The following is a 20,008-nucleotide window of genomic DNA, read 5'->3' as shown; positions in this document are numbered from 1 at the left end:
TGTCATTTTAGAGATATTACCTCGGTTCCACACTAACGGAATAACACGTAATTGTCATTTAACATCACTTTTATTAATAATCCTTTTTCTTATGACGTAAATGTTAATGAATGATTAGTATCTAGGAGGAAAGAGGGATTGATCCTAATCATGAGATAATAGCTTTTAATGAGCCCGCAATCGTTAATTAAACAAAAAGTCACGATCAAGGATGATATGCGAACAACTTTCGTTACGTCCGTTTTCACGTATCTGTCAAAACTAATCCTGTCGCCCACAATTCAATTTAACACTGACGTTAACCCCTTTTTTCGGAACATCGAATCGTAACTATTATGTGAAAGTTCATTCTAGTCCCCGAATTAATTCCTTTCAGATACGCGCACGACCGAACAGCAGAACGGAACACAAGCGACTTGTTTTAACAACCGAACAACGCAATAACGTTACATTACGACAATGTCTGCCCAATGAACATCTCTTCTATTTTATCTTTTTTACTCTGCTTAATTAAATTATTCCTAATTACAATTTATTCAGCTATTTAACGAAAACATCTAACAAAAAATAAAATAAATTTATCCCAACGTAAAAGATCCGTTATACCAGTCACATTAAATTAAAAAATGCTTCTAAAAATACTCATTGGACATATGTGGTTTAGAGCTATATGTTTTAGACAAAACGTTCTCGCGCTGTGTGCGTCGACTTCTAATGAAGCCTGGATTACTGAAGAAAATAATCAGCGGAAAAATGATTCTATCGTACCACGAAAAAGACAAATATAATACTGTTACAAAGACTGGTGAAAGTGAGGAACCAGCTGCCTCAAACCTCATTCCACGTTCAAGAAAAAATTTTTGTGCTGCGACTGCAGCATTTTCCGCTAGTTTCCTTCTTTTATGTGCTGTAGCAGGTTACGCTGCTTCAGTAAAGCTAATTCTACAGATCAGTAAAGTTTTTACAGTTTATATAGTTAGAAGCATTTAGGTACACTGACACAAACAACATATAAGAACACACAAGTTTGACACAAAATCGTTAGCATCATATTTTTCTGGATACTTCTGCCTATTGATCGATTTTCATGGAAACAACCGGCTTACGATTTTTGTCTTGAGGGGATTATGACGTCAAAGGAGCCGACTTTGAGCAGGAGAGGCACCACAGGACATTTTAATTTCCACTGTCTCTACTTTTACAAATAAATTCATAAAACTTTGTCAGCATGACCTAGAAGGATTCAGGATTCACACTTACAACAGTGGAAGTTCAAACAAACAATTTTCCAAATCTATTAAAAACTGTGGTAAAATTGAGGTGGTGGTGTTGCGGTCTTCAGTCCTGAGACTGGTTTGATGCAGCTCTCCATGCTACCCTATCCCGTGCAAGCTGCTTCATCTCCCAGTACCTACTGCAACCTACATCCTTCTGAATCTGTTTAGTGTATTCATCTCGTGGCCTCCCTCTACGGTTTTTACCCTCCACGCTGCCCTCAAATACTAAATTGGTGATCCCTTGATGCCTCTGAACATGTCCTACCAACCGGTCCCTTCTTCTAGTCAAGTTGTGCCACAAACTTCTGTTCTCCCCAATTCTATTCAATACCTCCTCATTAGTTCTATTGAGGTAATTAACTATAAAATTTGAGTTTTTCTAAACATGAAGTTAAAAATCTAACAGATCATTTTTTCCATAAATTCTAGAGTTTCATGCACCTGTAAGTATGGTTTGTATGCTGTGCAAACTTCATCGAAGAACCTCTCTTACTGATGATGGAAAGTGTACCTGTAGCAACACATGCAGCCAATACCAAGTGCAAAAAAAATATTTTGTTATGTTTTTGAACTTTTACTGCTACGAGTGTCCACTGCTGTTAGTGTGACTCCTGAATCCTTTTTGGTCATGCTGACAAAGTTTTATGAATTTGTGAAACTATAGACAGTGGAAATTAAAATGTCCTGTGGTGCCTCTCCTGCTCCAAGTCAGCCCGTTTGACGTTCTACCTCCCTTAATTGAGTGAAAACGTCATTAGAAATATTTTACTGAATTTGCAGTCCTTCCGTTTGTACATAATTTTTGGCAGTCGTTTTAAGTTTTCGGGCATGTTAAGACCACTTTTAGCTCGTTTTGTCACAGCAGTGCCACATTGGGACATTTGTATAGGCGTGAGGTGCCCATTCACAGACAGAGCGCATTTTAAGTTTTATTGGTGAAATAAAAATGCGGACTAAAAACAGTTTGGTGATCGTAGAACGTTTGCGATGACCCCATAACCATTGCACGTGTTCACTACGACAGTGAAAATTACATTTATGCTTCAGACCGGGAATTAAGTGCAGAAGTACGGTAAATTTGTGCCTCTATATCCGTAAAAATTATATCTAAACAACTCGACAGTATCATCTTAAGTACATATGGTAACCATTTCAACGATCTGCCATACTTCTCATACCCAAAAGGTGGGAATTTAAGGAGATGGGACCTGGATAAACTGAAAGAAACAGAGGTTGTACAGAGTTTCAGGGAGAGCATAAGGGAACAATTGACAGGAATGGGGGAAAAAAATACAGTAGAAGACGAATGGGTAGCTTTCAGGGATGAAATAGTGAAGGCAGCAGACGATCAAGTAGGTAACAAGACGAGGGCTACTAGAAATCCATGGGTAACAGAATATATATAGAATTTAATTTATGAAAGGAGAAAATACAAAAATGCAGTAAATGAAGCAGGCAAAAAGGAATACAAATGTCTCAAATATGAGATTGACAGGAAGTGCAAAATGGCTAAGCGGGGATGGCTAGAGGACAAATGTAAGGATGTAGGGGTTTATCTCACTAGGGGTAAGATAGATACTGCCTACAGGAAAATTAAAGAGACCTTTGGAGAAAAAAGAACCACTTGCATGATATGAAGATCTCAGATGGAAACCCAGTTATAAGCAAAGAAGGGAAAGCAGAAAGGTGGAAGGAGTATACAGAGGGTCTACACAGGGGCGATGTTCTTGAGGACATTATTATGGAAATGGAAGATGATGTAGATGAAATGGGAGATACGATACTGCGTGAAGAGTTCGACAGAGCACTGAAAGACCTGAGTCGAAACAAGGCCCCGGGAGTAGACAACATTCCATTAGAACTACTGATAGGCTTGGGAGAGCCAGTCTTGACAAAACTCTACCATCTGGTGAGCAAGATGTGTAAGACAGGCGAAATTCCCTCAGACTTTAAGAAGAATATAATAATCCCAATCCCAAAGATGTGAAAATTACAGGACTATCAGTTTAGTAAGTCACAGCTGCAAAGTACTAACGCGAATTCTTTACAGACGAATGGAAAAACTGGCAGAAGCCGACCTCGGGGAAGATCAGTTGGGATTCTTTAGAGATGTTGGAACACGTTAGGCAATACTGACCCTACGACTTATCTTAGAAGAAAGATTAAGGAAAGGCAAAGCTACCTTTCTAGCATTTGTAGACTTAGAGAAAGCTTTTGACAATGTTGACTGGAATACTCTCTTTCCAATTCTGAAGGTATGAGGAGCAAAATACAGGGAGCGAAAGGCTATTTACAATTTGTACAGAAACCAGATGGCAGTTATAAGAGTCGAGGGGCATGAAAGGGAAGCAGAGGTTGGGAAGGGAATGAGACAGGGTTGTAGACTCTCCCCGATGTTATTCAATCTGTATATTGAGCAAGCAGTAAAGGAAACAAAAGAAAAGTTGGGAGTAGGTATTAAAATCCATGGAGAAGAAAAACTTTTAGGTTCGCCAATGGCATTGTAATTTTGTCAGAGACAGCAAAGGACTTGGAAGAGCATTTGAACGGAATGGACAGTGTCTTGAAAGGAGGATATAAGATGAACATCAACAAAAGCAAAACGACGATAATGGAATGTAGTCGAATTAAGTCGGGTATGCTGAGGGAATTAGATTAGGAAATGAGACACTTAAAGTAGTAAAGGAGTTTTGCTATTTGGGGAGCAAAGTAACTGATGATGGTCAAAGTAGAGAGGATATAAAATGTAGACTGGCAATGGCAAGGAAAGCGTTTCTGAAGAAGAAAAATTTGTTAACATCGAGTATTGATTTAAGTGTCAGGAAGTCGTTTCTGAAAGTATTTGTATGGAGTGTAGCCATGTATGGAAGTGAAACATGGGCGATAAATAGTTTGGACAAGAAGAGAATAGAAGCTTTCGAAATGTGGTGCTACAGAAGAATGCTGAAGATTAGATGGGTAGACCATATAACTAATGAGGGGGTATTGAATAGGATTGGGGAGAAGAGGAGTTTTTGGCACAATTTGACTAGAAGAAGGGATCGGTTAGTAGGACATGTTCTGAGGCATCAGGGGATCACAAATTTAGCATTGGAGGGCAGCGTGGAGGGTAAAAATCGTAAAGGGAGACCAAGATATGAATACACTAAGCAGATTCAGAAGAATGTAGGCTGCAGTAGGTACTGGGAGATGAAGCTTGCACAGGATAGAGTAGCATGGAGAGCTGCATCAAACCAGTCTCAGGACTTAAGACCACAACAACAACAACATACCTGAAGATCGGTGTTTTTCACGGTTTGCTCAGGAACCGCTCACGAATAAAGTGATTTTACAAACCGTGTAAGATCCACCCAAGACCACACCTAACGCTGAAGAACCACCCTGGAGGAAACGTGTAATGTTTACATTTTGACCCTATACTGTAGGGCAGCTTCAGTCTGCGCGTACTCCAGATCGGTATACGTATGGTCCCCAGGACAAGGGCTAAGCGAAACACTTCATTGTTTATCTCTTAACAATAGTACCCGGATAGAACACTGAAAATCCGCATTTGAGGGAACGTGTAACTACTTATTCACTATAACGCGTAAGATAAATTTTTCGGAGCTCTAACGATAACGCCCTTGTGGAGAAGTCCCTTCTGAAGTGAAGTGCTCCAAGACAATGCTTATTTCGCCCCGAAAGAGGGTCTGCATAACCTTCCTATTGACTGTTCAAAATTTCTTTAGCTTGCGTAATGAGAAATGATTCCATTGATCACCCATCTTTTGTGACTGATGTACTCAGAATGGTGCTGGCTTTCTGAACGCGCCGATTAAGCTGTTTACGTGGACCAAAACGACCCTGTTACAATTTTGGGGTCACGTACTTGTGCGTCCATCCTGCACAGGAACTGGTTGTTCGGGTACTAAAGGGCTGAGCAGCGAATCACACCCTCGGTCAAGGCTTAGTTCATCTGGAATTAGTGACTTTTGTCAGAAATGTGATCGGAGTATGACGGTATGCAGGAGTGTGAATTTGTGCCATATGACGTACAGTGCGGTGTTGTCAGCCGTGACTAATATTTATAGTTGCTGCAGTGCCACCCAGCGTTATACAGCATTTTCTATCAGTATAGCTTGAACATCGAGTGTTCTTTGCTGTCAAAAGTTGGTAAGCCTGACCTAGACGAGGATCATGGTCACTGACGTGTCACAATTTGCGACCTTCCGGTTACGCGGTGACTTGCTGCAATGAAACGTCCACCACCATTATGTTATTTTCCTGGCTATCAATACATTCACTGAAAAAAAAAAAAAAAAAAACGTTTCCTTAGTGAAGTATGATAGATGATAGTTGTACGGGTAATTGTACATATTAAGTGTGGACGACCGCAATGGTGTGTGGCGGAGATAGGGAACAGAGTGAATCTTGGCGCCTGCCCATAGCTTACAGTTCTGTCCTCCGCAGAGGTTAACGTCACATTCCGGACAGACCGATCATCATCAACACTCTAGGGGGTGCCCTCACTCAATAATGCCCGGAGAGTCACCCATATCAGTCCAAGTAGTGTCCACGCCCAACGCTGCTTAACCTAGGTGATCTGACCGAAAACTTTGTACCCGTCCTAGCATGGCCGTTTACATCACCGCCAGCTGAAGCCCCTTGAAATGACCCTGTGGACTAAAGCTGGCTGCTTGGGGTTAACTTTACCAGGATACACAGCTTTTATAAACTAAAGAAGACACTGAAGACTCAAACGTGTCTTAAGGTTCGGAAAGCAGGCAGGGTGAATTTCTTCAGTGAGGTGGACAGGATTTAAAGGCATAGTTCACTCACCTTGGATGCGTTGATGGCACGGAGAGCCTCGCCCATCTTGTTCCAGTATATCCAGTCGGAGGACGTGCCCTGGGCAAGGAACGTAGCTATTTGTCTCGCGGTGTTCCCACGCGCGCCCATCTGCAGGGCTGCCAACACTGACGCGATGCTCAGGGGCGACAGCACAGCGTTCTCATTGGCTGGAAGGTGCCTCCGGAGCGTCGCCGCTACAGTGGCGACCCCGGAGTCCACCTCACCGGTGGCCCGTGGGGCCTTCATTGTCACTGCCTTGGCTGGCGTTGTAGTGGAGACTCGGGGTGTAGTAAAAGCACTGGCGATAATAGTATTTAAAGGAGCGGTCGTGGTCGTGGTAGTTGCAGTCCCAGTTGTCGTCGCTGCTTTATTACTGCCGATGCTGTTCCGCGAAGAAAATGGCGTCCACGGCGCCTTCGGCGGTGGAACTGTGGCAGCAGCGACTGGCGCGACCCCCGATCGTCCCTGGACGGGGACGGACGACCTGAAGTGGGCGTAGCCAACCACGTACGCCTGGCACGACGCCGCCGCCAACAGAAACGCAAGGGAAGCAGCGAGCATCATGTCTGTGGACATAAGAAACCAGAAGCTCCTTAGATCCGCTTGCTCAGCATCCGACATTTAAGTGAACAAGTAACATCTGGTGCGTAAAACAAAGGAGAGTTAATTACCACATACTCTAAACGTCCCAGTTCTATTTTTTATCTTGGCCCTCGTCGTACTGGCGGAAGAAGTATTTTTCCTTTTTTACCTTTCATTCTCTATTCTAATGATTAAAGCTGTATCGAGCGACCGATTTCTCAGACTTTTGCTTTAAGCAGATATCTTCGTTTTTTTTTTTTCGTTGCCATGTGCTAGGTGAATGACCTTTCCCTATTCACCGAAGCATGATGTAAATTTCTAGCTCGCATCACCCCCATCCCAACTTCAAGACGCTACTCCAGGCGGGTGTAAAATGAGTGTGCGCAACGGAAAATAACGAACGCTAAAACGATGGCCCTGTCTGACTATCTCCCTGAAGCAGATCTTAGGATCTCTTAACGCTCTTTTTTAACATTTAAATTACATTTTAAACATACATGAATGATGAAGGCAACTCATACTACTACATGATAAACGCTGCTATTCAATATATATTTTATAGATTAAAATCGACCTTTTGAGTACAATTGTCTATTTCCTAAGTAAAATTAGTAATCAATTGTCCAGCTCTGCCCCTTATGACTGCGCGAACTAATATCAATAACGCAAAATGACTGACATCTACGTACCAAACACTAGAAGACACTTGTTTCCAAGATTATCTACAATCGCGTGGAATCTCAGTGGAAATTAACTTTGTCACAGATGTTTAGCTTTTACAACCCCAATAAGCCGAAGAAATCTGCGATATCAGCAAATGTACTGCGTCCAGTGCGTCGAAGTGATGGTTTTCGTACGTCTGCGACGATGGAAGAATTCCAGCCACAAACTCTTTCAAACACTAAGACGGCAGAAGGCGGACCTCTGACTACTATACTCTAATACTGTCTTCTCCTCTCTGTGCTCTACAGACCAGAAACACGAACTCCCAGCCACAAGAAGGGAGTTCAGATAACGTCTCAACGTAAGTATAGGCAGAAGTAGTGCTCTCAATTACTTAACGCTACGTACTCAACGACGACTTCCAACCCTGAGGTGAAGTCCTGAATCTTATATTTTCGCAACAGTACAGTGCCTAACTGTTCTAACTGCAAACTCTCCTGAGAGCAAAGACAGCAAGACAGTTTGTACCAACAAAGTTGATACTGAACGGCCGTCACACACGGGCGCTCACAACGGAAGACTTCGTCTCTCCACTGTTGGCTTCCCAGCAAGGCTCAGCTCCCCATCCTCTTCATTCCAAAACCGAATCATATTCCCGAAACCACGGAATATTCTCCGTCTACAGATTCTTTCGAACGCCCAGCAACCATATTATAGTCTTTTGTCGTTCAGTGCGGAACGTTTGCGAGGAAGACCCTATACTCTTACAATGGTATGCTTCTGAGTAAAAATCCTTGGAAATAAACCAGCCTGCGTGGTTCCCGAGGTGCTGCTGCTTCGTCCCTCTCATCTGCGTCCAATATTTGCAGAGTTAGAGAGTATTGCCCGGTTATCCTTCTGGCCCTACTACAATAGCGGCCGGCCACCCCTGTCTTGTGTCGTCGCGCTCACGTGCCCAGACTGTCCATCTTGGCACTTTATTTACAAGGCGTACGTGACAATGTCAGTCTCCTTTATATATACATATATACGATGTGTGGTGTCACCGCCAGACACCACACTTGCTAGGTGGTAGCTTTAAATCGGCCGCGGTCCATTAGTACATGTCGGACCCGCGTGTCGCCACTGTGTGATCGCAACCGAGCGCCACCACAAGGCAGGTCTCGAGACACGCACTAGCACTCGCCCCAGTTGTACGGACGACTTTGCTAGCGACTACACTGACGAAGCCTTTCATTTGCCGAGAGATAGTTAGAATAGCCTTCAGCTAAGTCCATGGCTACGACCTAGCAAGGCGCCATTAGCATTATATTGCATTTATCTAGAGAGAGTCTCACTTGTATCATCAAGAACGCTGTATACAAATGATGGATTAAAGTTAAGTATTCCAGCAGCTACGTACTTTTCTTTATAGCATTCATTACGTATCCTGTTTCAGACCTAACGCCCGCCTGCGTGAGTTAGCGCGTGCATCGTGGCCGCCTCTTTCAATTAGTGTGCGTAGTGTTGGAAAGTCTGCCGACACTACACGATGTACAACGTATCACATGATATCAAATTGTGTTTGTAGATCACGGCAAAGTATGTGGATGAGTGCTTGTAAGGTGCGAAATTATTGCCACCTTACACAACCCCACCTCTCATTTTCACCTCTAAGAACAGTTCTATTCGTGGCGTTCAATAAATAGTTTATTAAAACACGTCGCTGATAATGATGACGGGATAATACGTATTATTTTTCCAAAAACTTGTGATTTAGCATAAATTTCACAATGACAATTGCCCAACTGTGTAGGAAACTTACTCTCGCCCTGAACATCGTCCATGCAGAATACTTACAACCGACTTTTCGAATGCAGGGATTTCTACCAATTACTTTTCGCTGTATTACAGGAACACACTAAGGAACTCCTCAACCCCACAACCATATCAGTGACTGGACCAACTTGCGCCTTCCGTCACAAACGGCCTGGAGCCCATGGAAATGAAAGCAACCCTGGGTTTCACTATATGATGACATTAAAGATGCTTATCGTTGTAGACGCAGAAAAATATCCTCAAACCTTAATATTCAGACATGGTTCGTAACAATACCTTACTTTAGACAGTCCCCGTTTCCTCTAGATCCCGAAATGCTACATTAAAATACCTAAAATTTAATACTACGAACAAATGCGGAAATCTGTCAGGGCTTCATAGTGTTTTATAGGGCTTTTTGACAATTCTATTGGCAAGCGATAGTAACGGCAACTGTCAGAGTGTATATTTGTTTTTTCTGCAATGAGATTTGTGGTTTATGATTGTTACAGTGGTACAAAGTCACTTCGAACAATCCATCTCATCTCTCACTCCCACACTCCCAGCTCCCCTCCCCCATAGTGGTCTCACAAGGAAACACCTCAAAAAAATTGCTTACGTTTACCAAAAATGATTAAATTTCTCTACTGGCACTGACATCTGAATGTTTGATCTAAAGTTTCTTAGACCATACTTAAAGAATGGTCTAAGAAGTTCTCGAACAAAAATTCGATTCTGTGCTAATGTTAAGGTAATCACGGAGTCCTCAAGGGCCGGCCGGTGTGGCCGTGCGGTTCTAGACGCTTCAGTCTGGAACCGCGCGACCGCTACGGTCGCAGGTTCGAATCCTGCCTCGGGCATGGATGTGTGTGATGTCCTTAGGTTAGTTAGGTTTAAGTAGTTCTAAGTTCTAGGGGACTGATGACCACAGATGTTAAGTCCCATAGTGCTCAGAGCCATTTGAACCATTTGAAGACTTAAGGATAAGGTCGGCAGCGACTAGACAAGCAGTGCATTTGAGAGCGCCCGTTACTTAACAGCCGACATATCCAGATCAGTATGATTACAGATAGGTGATGCACAGATTTACTGACTGGTTGTAAGAAAGTTAAGCGAGACAAACAATACAGGCAAAGACAATACCTTTAAGTAGCTGAAACAAATTTAGCACTACAACAAAAGTCTAACCCAGACTTGAGAATTAATTTCATTATATACGAACCCTGGGTTACTAAGAAATATATGTTTTCCCGCATTTTACAGTGCGAACGCTACAACATGGGAGTTGTACGCGAACATAAAGAAACAAGAAATTTTACAGGTAAAGGAGTGAGGAGCGGTTCGGGGCATCGAGCCCCCCTTCCCCCCCCCCCCCCCCTCTCTCTCTCTCTCTCTCTCTCTCTCTCTCTCTCTCTCTCTCTCTCTCTCTCGCTGGACTGACCCTACACACCTGTCGTGTGCTTCTGCGAAAGCAGAGCTGACATCGTCACACCGGGCGCCGATCCCTTCTAATGACAGAGTCGTTCTCTAACCCCTGGATGGACCGGAATTAATCTCTTAACTCACTTCAAAATAAGAAACGAGTAACGCACAACCCAGAGAAAAGCGGGACAAACAAAGCATTTTGTAACGGCTACTGCGCAATCTGGAACCGGTATGGAATGAGACAGAACAAGCCAAAGACTGAACTAATGGCATCCAATACCGAAAGAGAATATAGACCCCTTAAGAATAATAATTATAAGAGAGGAATTAGAAACGACAGAGTCATTTACCTATTTCTCAAGAATGGTCACAAGGGATGGTTGATGCATAGTAATTGTGAATACAGCAGGCCAACATTTTATTTAATTTTGAAAACAACTTACCAGCAAGAACGTCAGCAAATAAGGAACCGGATCATGGAAATGTCAATTTTGAGTGTGGGCCTATGACGTTGTGAAACTTGGCCAGCAGGGAAAGAAGACAGAACACGCCTAGAAGCGGCTGACCAGATACAGTTAGTGTCAGTTCGTCTCTTAGCATAAATGACAGCGCAGGAGACTGCTCGGGTTACATCCTTACTGCTGTCTCATGTCCAATTCCTGTATCTCCTGTTACATCAAAGAACACGTTTGTCGATATCGTTTCTGGCGGGCCTCTAGAATTTGCGCCCTGAACTGCGTGACTGTCTAATGTCAATGGTAATTAACTAGGGAACGGCGCAACGTAACGACATTTTTCTTAATGATTTCTCAACACGACCTACCCTTAGACACCATTACAAGCTTGTCTGACTGTTTCTGGACACCCTGTATAGCTACGCTTCTCTTGAAATTTACTGTCAGCCCAGTCTGCTTCAAGAAAATTTTCTTCTGCTGCCTAGACAATGAACACAATGCAAAAACACATAGTACATTTGTTAAATGCGGTTATCAGATCACTGACATATGTAGATTACTATCCAGTCTTAACTATTTCGTCTTGACTAATGCTGTGTTCTGTCTTCTCCCCACACTGTGGTCGTCTTTCCATCTTTACGTAAGCACATTATGTTTCGCTAACAAAGTGAAGGTACACTAGGTCACGCATCACTGACATGCCAAGTGCAGCATCGATTTTGGCTCAAAGAGCAGGGGCTGTCTTGGAGAGGTCTAAGAAAACTGTTTCATTTGGTAATTCTGACTGGTGAGTTAGTAACGTCAGCTCACTGGGCTGTGCGCAAAAGAGAATCAGAAGCGTTATTAAGTATCTATTGACCAATTCAGATACTGTAGAATTCAAGCAGTGCAAATGGCATCCTCACGATGGAGAGATTTACCCTCAGACGCTCCTCTTTCTGACGAAACGTAACTAAATTTATAGGGGCGCTTGAACTCTCAGAACAGTTGACATTGGAGGTCTGAATATTTTCATCAGATAAATTCAGAGGCTCTGCATGATATGAGAAGGAAGCCGCAGTGTGCGACTTGTGCAACGCCAATTAGTAGATATGTTTTTTTTTCATTTGATTTGTGAACAAAATACAATAACTTTTTTACAGAACTGTCGAGTTGGTTGGGTGCAGGATAAGGGACTAAAAAGGTGGTCAGTTCCTCGGTCAAAAGGTACTACATCCGCAGTTAGTGGCGTCAGAAATTTTATCGGATTATTATTGGAGGAATCGAAAAATCGAGGCACTGAAAGCAATATGGATGTCAGAACTGAGAAAAAATTTGAGCGATAAAATTATGAGTCGGGTCGGTACGCAGGTGGGAACAGACGAGGAGTGTCTCGCACCTCATTTGAGCCTCCACTAACCCGATCAAGGGTGAAGACAGAGTGAATAATGCCTTACAGACGGGAGATTCGTAATATGCAGTCTATATTTAGTGCTGAACCCTTCTTGTACACGATCACAACAAATGCTGAGGTATACAGGAAATCAGCAACTCTGTAAATCGCCAGGTACTTTGCACCGCAACTAAGTAGGTACGTTGCACTTAAACACTCCTGTGTGAACAGAAGTGACTAATGACACAGGCACCACGCAGGTGTCAATGTATCTTCCTATGAAGAAGAGTCAACTACTACAGTTACGAAACGCTATTTCGGTACGGTAATGTACTACCATATGTGGGTGAAGAGTAAGGAACCTGACATCGACAACTATTGACAAGAGCTGATAGAAGCACACCAACTGTACTACTGATAGGCGTTGGTTAATTAGTGTCAACTGCGCTCATGGAAATGCTTGAAGTTAACGCTGTAAGTATGGGGACTCACCTGTGGAAAATCCCACGGCCTACGGTACGCTTGTGTGCGTGTAGCAATGCACCGTCTACCGTAAGGCTAAAGGTCAGCTGGGACGACGAGCCAAAGCGAGTACGGGAACTGGAAGCTGCGCAGCGCGCACTGGCGTTGGCATATGCCGGGTAAACAGGCAGGCGGCAGGAGAAAGCTACTGTGACGTCGGAGAAACACCGCTCCCTCATAGCTGGGCTGAATCAGAGCTAGCTCTCTTTCCTCCTCCAGAATAATGATGCACGTACGTGCGGGCACAGGTCGGCAGCTAAAGGCGGCTGTGGAAGCCGACGAGGCAAACTGCAGGATGTTAACAGCGCTACGCCACACAACGTAATAGTTTGCAAGTGGAGCTGAGCGTCTAGGGACAAACGGCGAGTTATTTTGCTGTAGAGTACACTCCGCACTGCCAGATTGGCAGAATTTATTCGGAAGGACGTTATGCCGTGGTGCCTTATGTGTCGTCTTTGAATCCCGGGGACATCAGAGGCATCAACGACTTATAGCAGTTACAGTCTCAGACAAACTCAACAAGCCGATCTTTTTATACAGGGTGAAAAGTATTTGAACCGACAAACTCTGGGAGGTTGTAGGGGACATCAAAACAAATATTTTCCCTAATGTCATTTTTTCCTATGAGGATTATTTAAAGCAGTGGAGGCCATATTACCCTCTCCAGTTGTTAGTGGGCGTATTACGATCTCCAGTTGTAGGCAATTGCTCTCCACCAGTGTAGTATGCATTGTCTCAGTTTACTAATGGATCGATATACCTGGAGTGAGTACAATGACGAGCTGCACAGCGGGTTTGTCAACAACAATATCCTAATCGCCATATCCCGCATCCTACGACATTTGCTGCTGTGTTTCAACGTCTGCGTGGGACCGGGTCATTTAGCAGATTACCTTGACAGGGACGCCGTCGCACGGTAAGAACGCTGCAATTTGAGGAAGCTGTCATGCAGCATGTGGAGCGGTATCCTTCAATCAGCACTTGGGCAATTGCACGTAACATGGGGACGAATCAGACGAATGTAGGAACAGTCCTTCGAGAGCAATTGTTAGGTCCATTTCACTTACAGCGTGTCCACAACCTGGAACCAGTTGATTATCCACCCAGAGCAAAGTTTTAGCAGTGTTACCTGGAACAGTGTGAAATGCATCCTACATTTCCATCCTCTGTGTTGTTTACCGATGAAGCAACTTTCAGGCGTGATGGAGTCTTCAACATGCACAATTCGCGTGTTTGGATTGAGGATAACCCACATGCCACAGTTACTAGCGCTCATCAAGTGCGATTCTTCGTTAATGCGTGGGTCGGTGTTGTTGAGGACTGTTTAACTGGGCCGTATCTGCTAGCTAGGCCATTAAATGGCAGGCACTATTACAATTTTCTAGCCAGAGCATTGTCAGAATTGCTGGAAGACGTCCCGCTCCCTACAAGACAACGCACGTGGTTCCAACATGACGGGGCGCCGGCACATTTCAGTCGTCGTGTGCGTCGATTCCTGGACCGATTGTTCCCAGAAACGAGGATTGGCAGAGGTGGTCCTGTACCGTGGCCTGCTCGATCCCCAGATACGTCCCCTCTGGACTTTTTTGTGTGGGGAGAGATGCGCAACCTTGTTACGCAACTCCTGTTGCATCGGAAGAGGATCTGGTTGCCCGGATAGTAGCAGCAGCAGGAACAATTCAGGATACTCCTGGGGTTTTTGCTCGTGTCAGACAGAACATGATCCGACGGTGTAACCTTTGTTTACGTGTCAATGGAGGCATTTTTGAAAATCTACTGTAATTGAAATTGGGTTGAGTTAATGTGTTGTCTCTTGGTCATAAAAAATGGAAAAGTGTTGGTTTAATTAATTTGCCGCCAGATAAATATTCCTCTACCGGTTTAAATAGTCCTCATAGGGAAAAATGACAGCAGGGAAAAATATTTGTTTTGATGTCGCCTACAACCTCCCAGAGTTTGGCGGTTTAAATTCTTTTCACCCTGTATGTTGTCAGGCAACCGTCGGTTTGTGACATCAGACCACTGTAATATCTCTGAGCCGCATCGACTTCTGTTATGGAACCCGTAGTGAGAGAGAGAGTTGACACTTTTACTTAGCACTAATGCCAATAACTTTTATAATTTCAATTCTTCTTCGTACCTCTTAAAGTAGTTTGTGCTTCTGAATATCTGTGGCCCTTTTTTTACATCGTAGCGTGGTAATGACTACATCTTGCGAAAACCACAGTGTCACAGAAAACAGTTTGTTAGTCCCTGGTCGCAGTGCTTGATATACTGCTATCGCTGCTGCTGATTGATCCGACTTGCAAAGGCGACAACTACTCTGGGTTCCTTAAGGCTGAAAGAATCAACCACAGTACTTTGAGGACGATCTGTAACATTAACTGCCTTCATAAGAAACGGCTAGTCTGACAAAGACATTGTTGTTGTTGCGGTCTTCAGTCCTGGGACTGGTTTGATGCAGCCCTCCATGTTACTCTATCCTGTGCAAGCTGCTTCATCTCACAGTGCCTACCGCAGCCTACATCCTTCTGAATCTGCTTGGTGTATTCATCTCTTGGTCTCCCTCTACGATTTTTACCCTCCACGCTGCCCTCCAATACTAAATTGGTGATCCCTTGATGTCTCAGAACATGTCCTACCAACCGAGCCCTTCTTCTGGTCAAGTTAGGCCACAGACTCCTCTTCTCCCCAATTCTTTTCAATACCTCCTCATTAGTTATGTGATCTACCCATCTAATCATCAGCATTCTTCTGTAGCACCACATTTCGAAAGCTTCTATTCTCTTCTTGTCCAAACTATTTATCGTCCATGTTTCACTTCCATACATGGCTACACTCCATACAAATACTTTCAGAAACGACTTCCTGACATACTTGATGTTAAATTTCTCTTCAGAAACGCTTTCCTTGCCATTGCCAGTCTACATTTTATATCCTCTCTACTTCGACCATCATCAGTTATTTTGCTCCCCAAATAGCAAAACTCATTGACTACTTTAAGTGCTCATTTCCTTATCAATTCCTCAGCATCACCCAACTTAATTCGACTACATTCCATTATACTCGTTTTGCTTTTGTTGATGTTCATCTTATATCCTCCATTCAAGACACCGTCCATTCCGTTCAACTGCTCTTCCAAGTCCTTTGCTGTCTCTGACAGAATTACAATGTCATCGGCGAGCCTCAAAGTTTTTATCTATTCTCCATGGATTTTAATACCTTCTCCGAATTTTTCTTTCGTTTCCTTTACTGCTTGCTCAATATACAGATTGAGCATCATCGGGGAGAGGCTACCACCCTGTCTCACTCCCTTCGCAACCACTGGCTTCCCTTTCATGTGCCTCGACTCTTATAACTGCCATCTGGTTTCTGTACAAATTGTAAATAGCCTTTCGCTCCCTGTATTTTACCCCTGCCACCTTCAGAATTTGAAAGAGTATTCCAGTCAACATTGTCAAAAGCTTTCTGTAAGGCTACAAATGCTACAAACGTATGTTTGCCTTTCCTTAATCTTTCTTCTAAGATAAGTCTTAGGGTCAGTATTGCCTCAAGTGTTCCAACATTTCTACGGAATCCAAACTGACATAGGAAGTGAAATTAAAGCAATAGCAGCCCTCCGTCGCAAAAAAGAAGACTTCTGACCTAGGTTTCGACACTACCACGTTCAAAACTTAAAAAACATAGGAAATGCAGTACACCCTTTAAGGTCTAGAGCGACAAATGAGAAACAACCAACTAAAGGGAAAGTTTTCATCTATAAAATTTCACATATACGGAAAACACGGCATTAATACAGTATTCAGAACAACATGAAAGGTGTGTGAATTTTCGAACACCGCAAAGGACTTATGCCCATCGCTTGCCCCAGTAGGAGTGTACAAAATCCCATGCATAGGAACTACATGGAGAAGCATTAACGCTCTCGTAATGGGAGCACTCGAGTAACTGTCGCCTGGGCAGGACAGGTAAATCACCGGGACCAGGCAACCACGAAATTCGTTTTTGTGACACTGCAGTCTTGGCAAGATCTGATCACTACGCTGAATCGTACAGAGAAACCACAGAAATTATAAATCACAAAAACAATTTTCACAGAAAAGAAGAACAATTTAAATTATAGAGTTTTTTGGCGTTACTTCTAAATAAAACAAGAATTCTTCCCCACTACAAGCTCCATAACACGTCGGCTTGACTCCGCGATCTTAGACGACGGTCTAATGACGTCTCGAACCAACCACTGAGTGGATACGTAATTCGAATTGATGAGCTTGTTTGAGACTGCTTCCTGAATAGATCACGTTTCTCATGATTTCTACAGCAATCTAAGGTGAGACGTTAGACATAATTATTCGTTGGACCAAGGCCTAACGCCCATCTTCAGGAATAGCTCCTTTTATTAGGATGTTTCACTTTTCGTAAAAGTACACTTTCCCATTAGTTCATCATTCCATCATCTTTACACAAGAGTTGGAATTAGGATGACATTATGCGCAACCGCGTCACATTACTGCTATATGGTAGTGCCCTGAATAGGCTCTGCTTGCAGTACACACCGCAGCAGGAGAAACTTTAAATGTAACTTGCTGATAGGTCTCTACGATACGTGTAGTCCAACTGATTTCAGAACTTAAGGGGACAGCCTAGCGCCGTAATTGTCTGTCATACACTCTAAGCTTTCATTTCCCTTTCTTTTCTTTATTTGGGGTGTGAGCTCTTCCACTGTAGTATGTCATTTGGTCTTAAGTCACTGTTCAGTATAAGTTCGCCTATGACAAATGGCGCGGTAGGATTCACAGTTTACAGTAGGTTATTTACGATTGCACCACCAATCCATTCACAATGGATTTCCGCCACTAGAGTCAAACAACATTTCACGAACGTTGCTGTATCAGGCCTTCGGCTCAAAAGTCTGATGATCATTTCTTTCAAACTCTGGGATATCTTTTATCCGTGGCAACAGAGAGAATGCAAGTACTCAGCAATTCGATACGCTTATGCAAATATTTCACTAATGTGATTTACGTCTAATTTCTTTTATTACTGGTGTTTGTGATGTGAAATGGAAGATTGTAATTACCTAGGAAAAGAGCAAAGATTAGGGTCTTTCAACAATGAACAGTGCAGATCGTAATAAGTTATTTTTAATTCTGGTAAAAGGTTTGGTCTTTACCCCGGGCTTCATGCCGAAGACAATAGATCAGGTGTGGAGCCATTCATGCTGCGTAGTGCCAACGCATTGGCAGTATCTGTTCGTGGTACCAGTCGGTACTACACAGCAGCTCCGCGATAAGAGGCGGCTCACTTCATGTGGAGCCTTCGGCCTGAAGATGGTAGTACAGAGCGAAACCGATTGCCAGAATTTAAAATTATTTATTGCGATTTTAACTGCTTTTTTGAGTGTTAAATACGATCGCATTGTTTCATCAATGACATAGAAAATTGTATGATCAGGGTTTACTGTCCCATCGTCGACGATGTCATTAGAGGCGGACGCAAGTTTTAATTGGACTGAAACTAAAGTAAATCGGCCACGTCGTTCTCAAACCCACCAACCTCGCATCGGCCTCAGATGGTTCAGAGGAAACGTGGCTAATCTTAATTTGAATTTCCAGACGAGCAGCTAAGATTCTCCTTCAGAATGACAGTCCAGATTCGTAATCGGTGCACTACCACGCTTGGTAAAGGCTTGGTAGACCATATAATTACTAACTGATACAGCATTTAAGACATTGAATTATGTTTAATTTATACTAATATTGCTAACAAGTATGACATTTTATGAATGAAGCACACAATAGGTCACCTCTATTGTAATTCTCGTTTTCGGCCGAATTAATCTACACATCTAAAATGTAGTAGTCGAGTTTTGGCGATCTTCACAAGCTCCATGCTGGTAATAGCTACTACCTTCAATATCTTAGATATGGAGATGGCTTATTTCGGCCGGAACAAGCCATTACAATGAATAACTAAATCTTCATTAAGTTTTGCTCACAAAATTATGATGCAGTGAGCTTGTTTTGTCTGCTCTAAGTACCAGTGGAATCATCGACTGATGTACCGTACTCTACTGAAAGTAGTTTGACAATTCTGCTTTTTGACTTTATGCAATGATATATTAAAGAGACTTCGTCGGCTTGATTTGCCTTGTTTTCGCGATACCACAGTCAAAAAATGGGTGTTGTAAACGTTATATAGCTCTGAACGTTAGCTTGTGTTCAACAAAATGAAATTCAAATATTGTACTCTGTGTGCTGACATTAACATTTAAAGCTAGCAACTTCACAGGAGAAAGTCTGAGGAGTCTCTTAATTGGCAGACGACAATCCTTTCATATGTGTGTGCTTTTCACGTTCGTTCTGCGTTTTACGTTATTTCTGAAAAATGTTACGTTTTTCACTGTGCTAATTATGTTTAAGTGCAGTGCCCCACACTTCGCAATCCCACCATTATTGTTGCTAAGGTAATACAAGCGCGCTTACTATTCAGCTGTAATGGCTCGTGAGCAGCAAGGCATTAATTAAACTTCTGTACGTCACATTTTAATGTGAGTTGCAACGTGACTCAACATTTTTCTTCAGTTACTTTAAACTTTAGTACCTTGTTTTTATGTGCTAGGAAACCACAGCGGCATCATTTTTAAGTGAGTGTGGTGTCATATAGCCTCCGGATGTAGAGTTTCCACGTTCAGGAAGGCGCGCTGAACGGCACGGTCGAGTGGCTGGCGTCATCTAATGGCACCGCCATTAGTCAGCTCGTTTTCAAAGGTGACTCCTAATGGCGAGACGGCAACACGTAGTGGAAACACCGTACTTCCACAGAGTATATCAAGTGGACATGCGAGGCGCGTTAGATCTGGCTAACTTATTTGTAAGCAGTCAATGGGGGAAGGCAAGAACGATGAAAGGAAGTAGCGAATTTATATTACAGTCTGAATAATCGGTCCTTGTTTTATCCGTTCTTTAGGAAAATGGTAACTTTCGATAGCTTCCTTACTAAGGCTGCAGATTATTCTCCCTTTTTCTTGTTAGGATGGAGGTTGTGCTAGTAAACATCTGTTTACTTTCAGACCATTAACATCT

General features: G+C 43.0%; 1 protein-coding gene across 2 annotated transcripts in view; it reads right to left on the bottom strand.

Moving 5' to 3' along the window:
- LOC124594950 (leukocyte elastase inhibitor-like) overlaps positions 1 to 20,008 on the bottom strand; it is a 57,044-nt gene that overhangs the window by 22,582 nt on the left and 14,454 nt on the right. For both annotated transcript variants that reach the window (XM_047133460.1, XM_047133458.1), the window contains exon 2: positions 6,096 to 6,673. In XM_047133460.1, coding sequence (XP_046989416.1) covers positions 6,096 to 6,671 — 576 coding nt within the window. In that variant the 5' untranslated portion in view covers positions 6,672 to 6,673. The remainder of the gene's footprint in view (positions 1 to 6,095; positions 6,674 to 20,008) is intronic.

This window comes from Schistocerca americana, chromosome 2 (genome assembly GCF_021461395.2).
Source record: "Schistocerca americana isolate TAMUIC-IGC-003095 chromosome 2, iqSchAmer2.1, whole genome shotgun sequence".
NCBI lineage: Eukaryota > Metazoa > Arthropoda > Insecta > Orthoptera > Acrididae > Schistocerca > Schistocerca americana.
The sequence above is the reverse complement of the archived record's forward strand: the minus strand, read 5'-3'. Positions and strand labels throughout refer to the sequence as shown.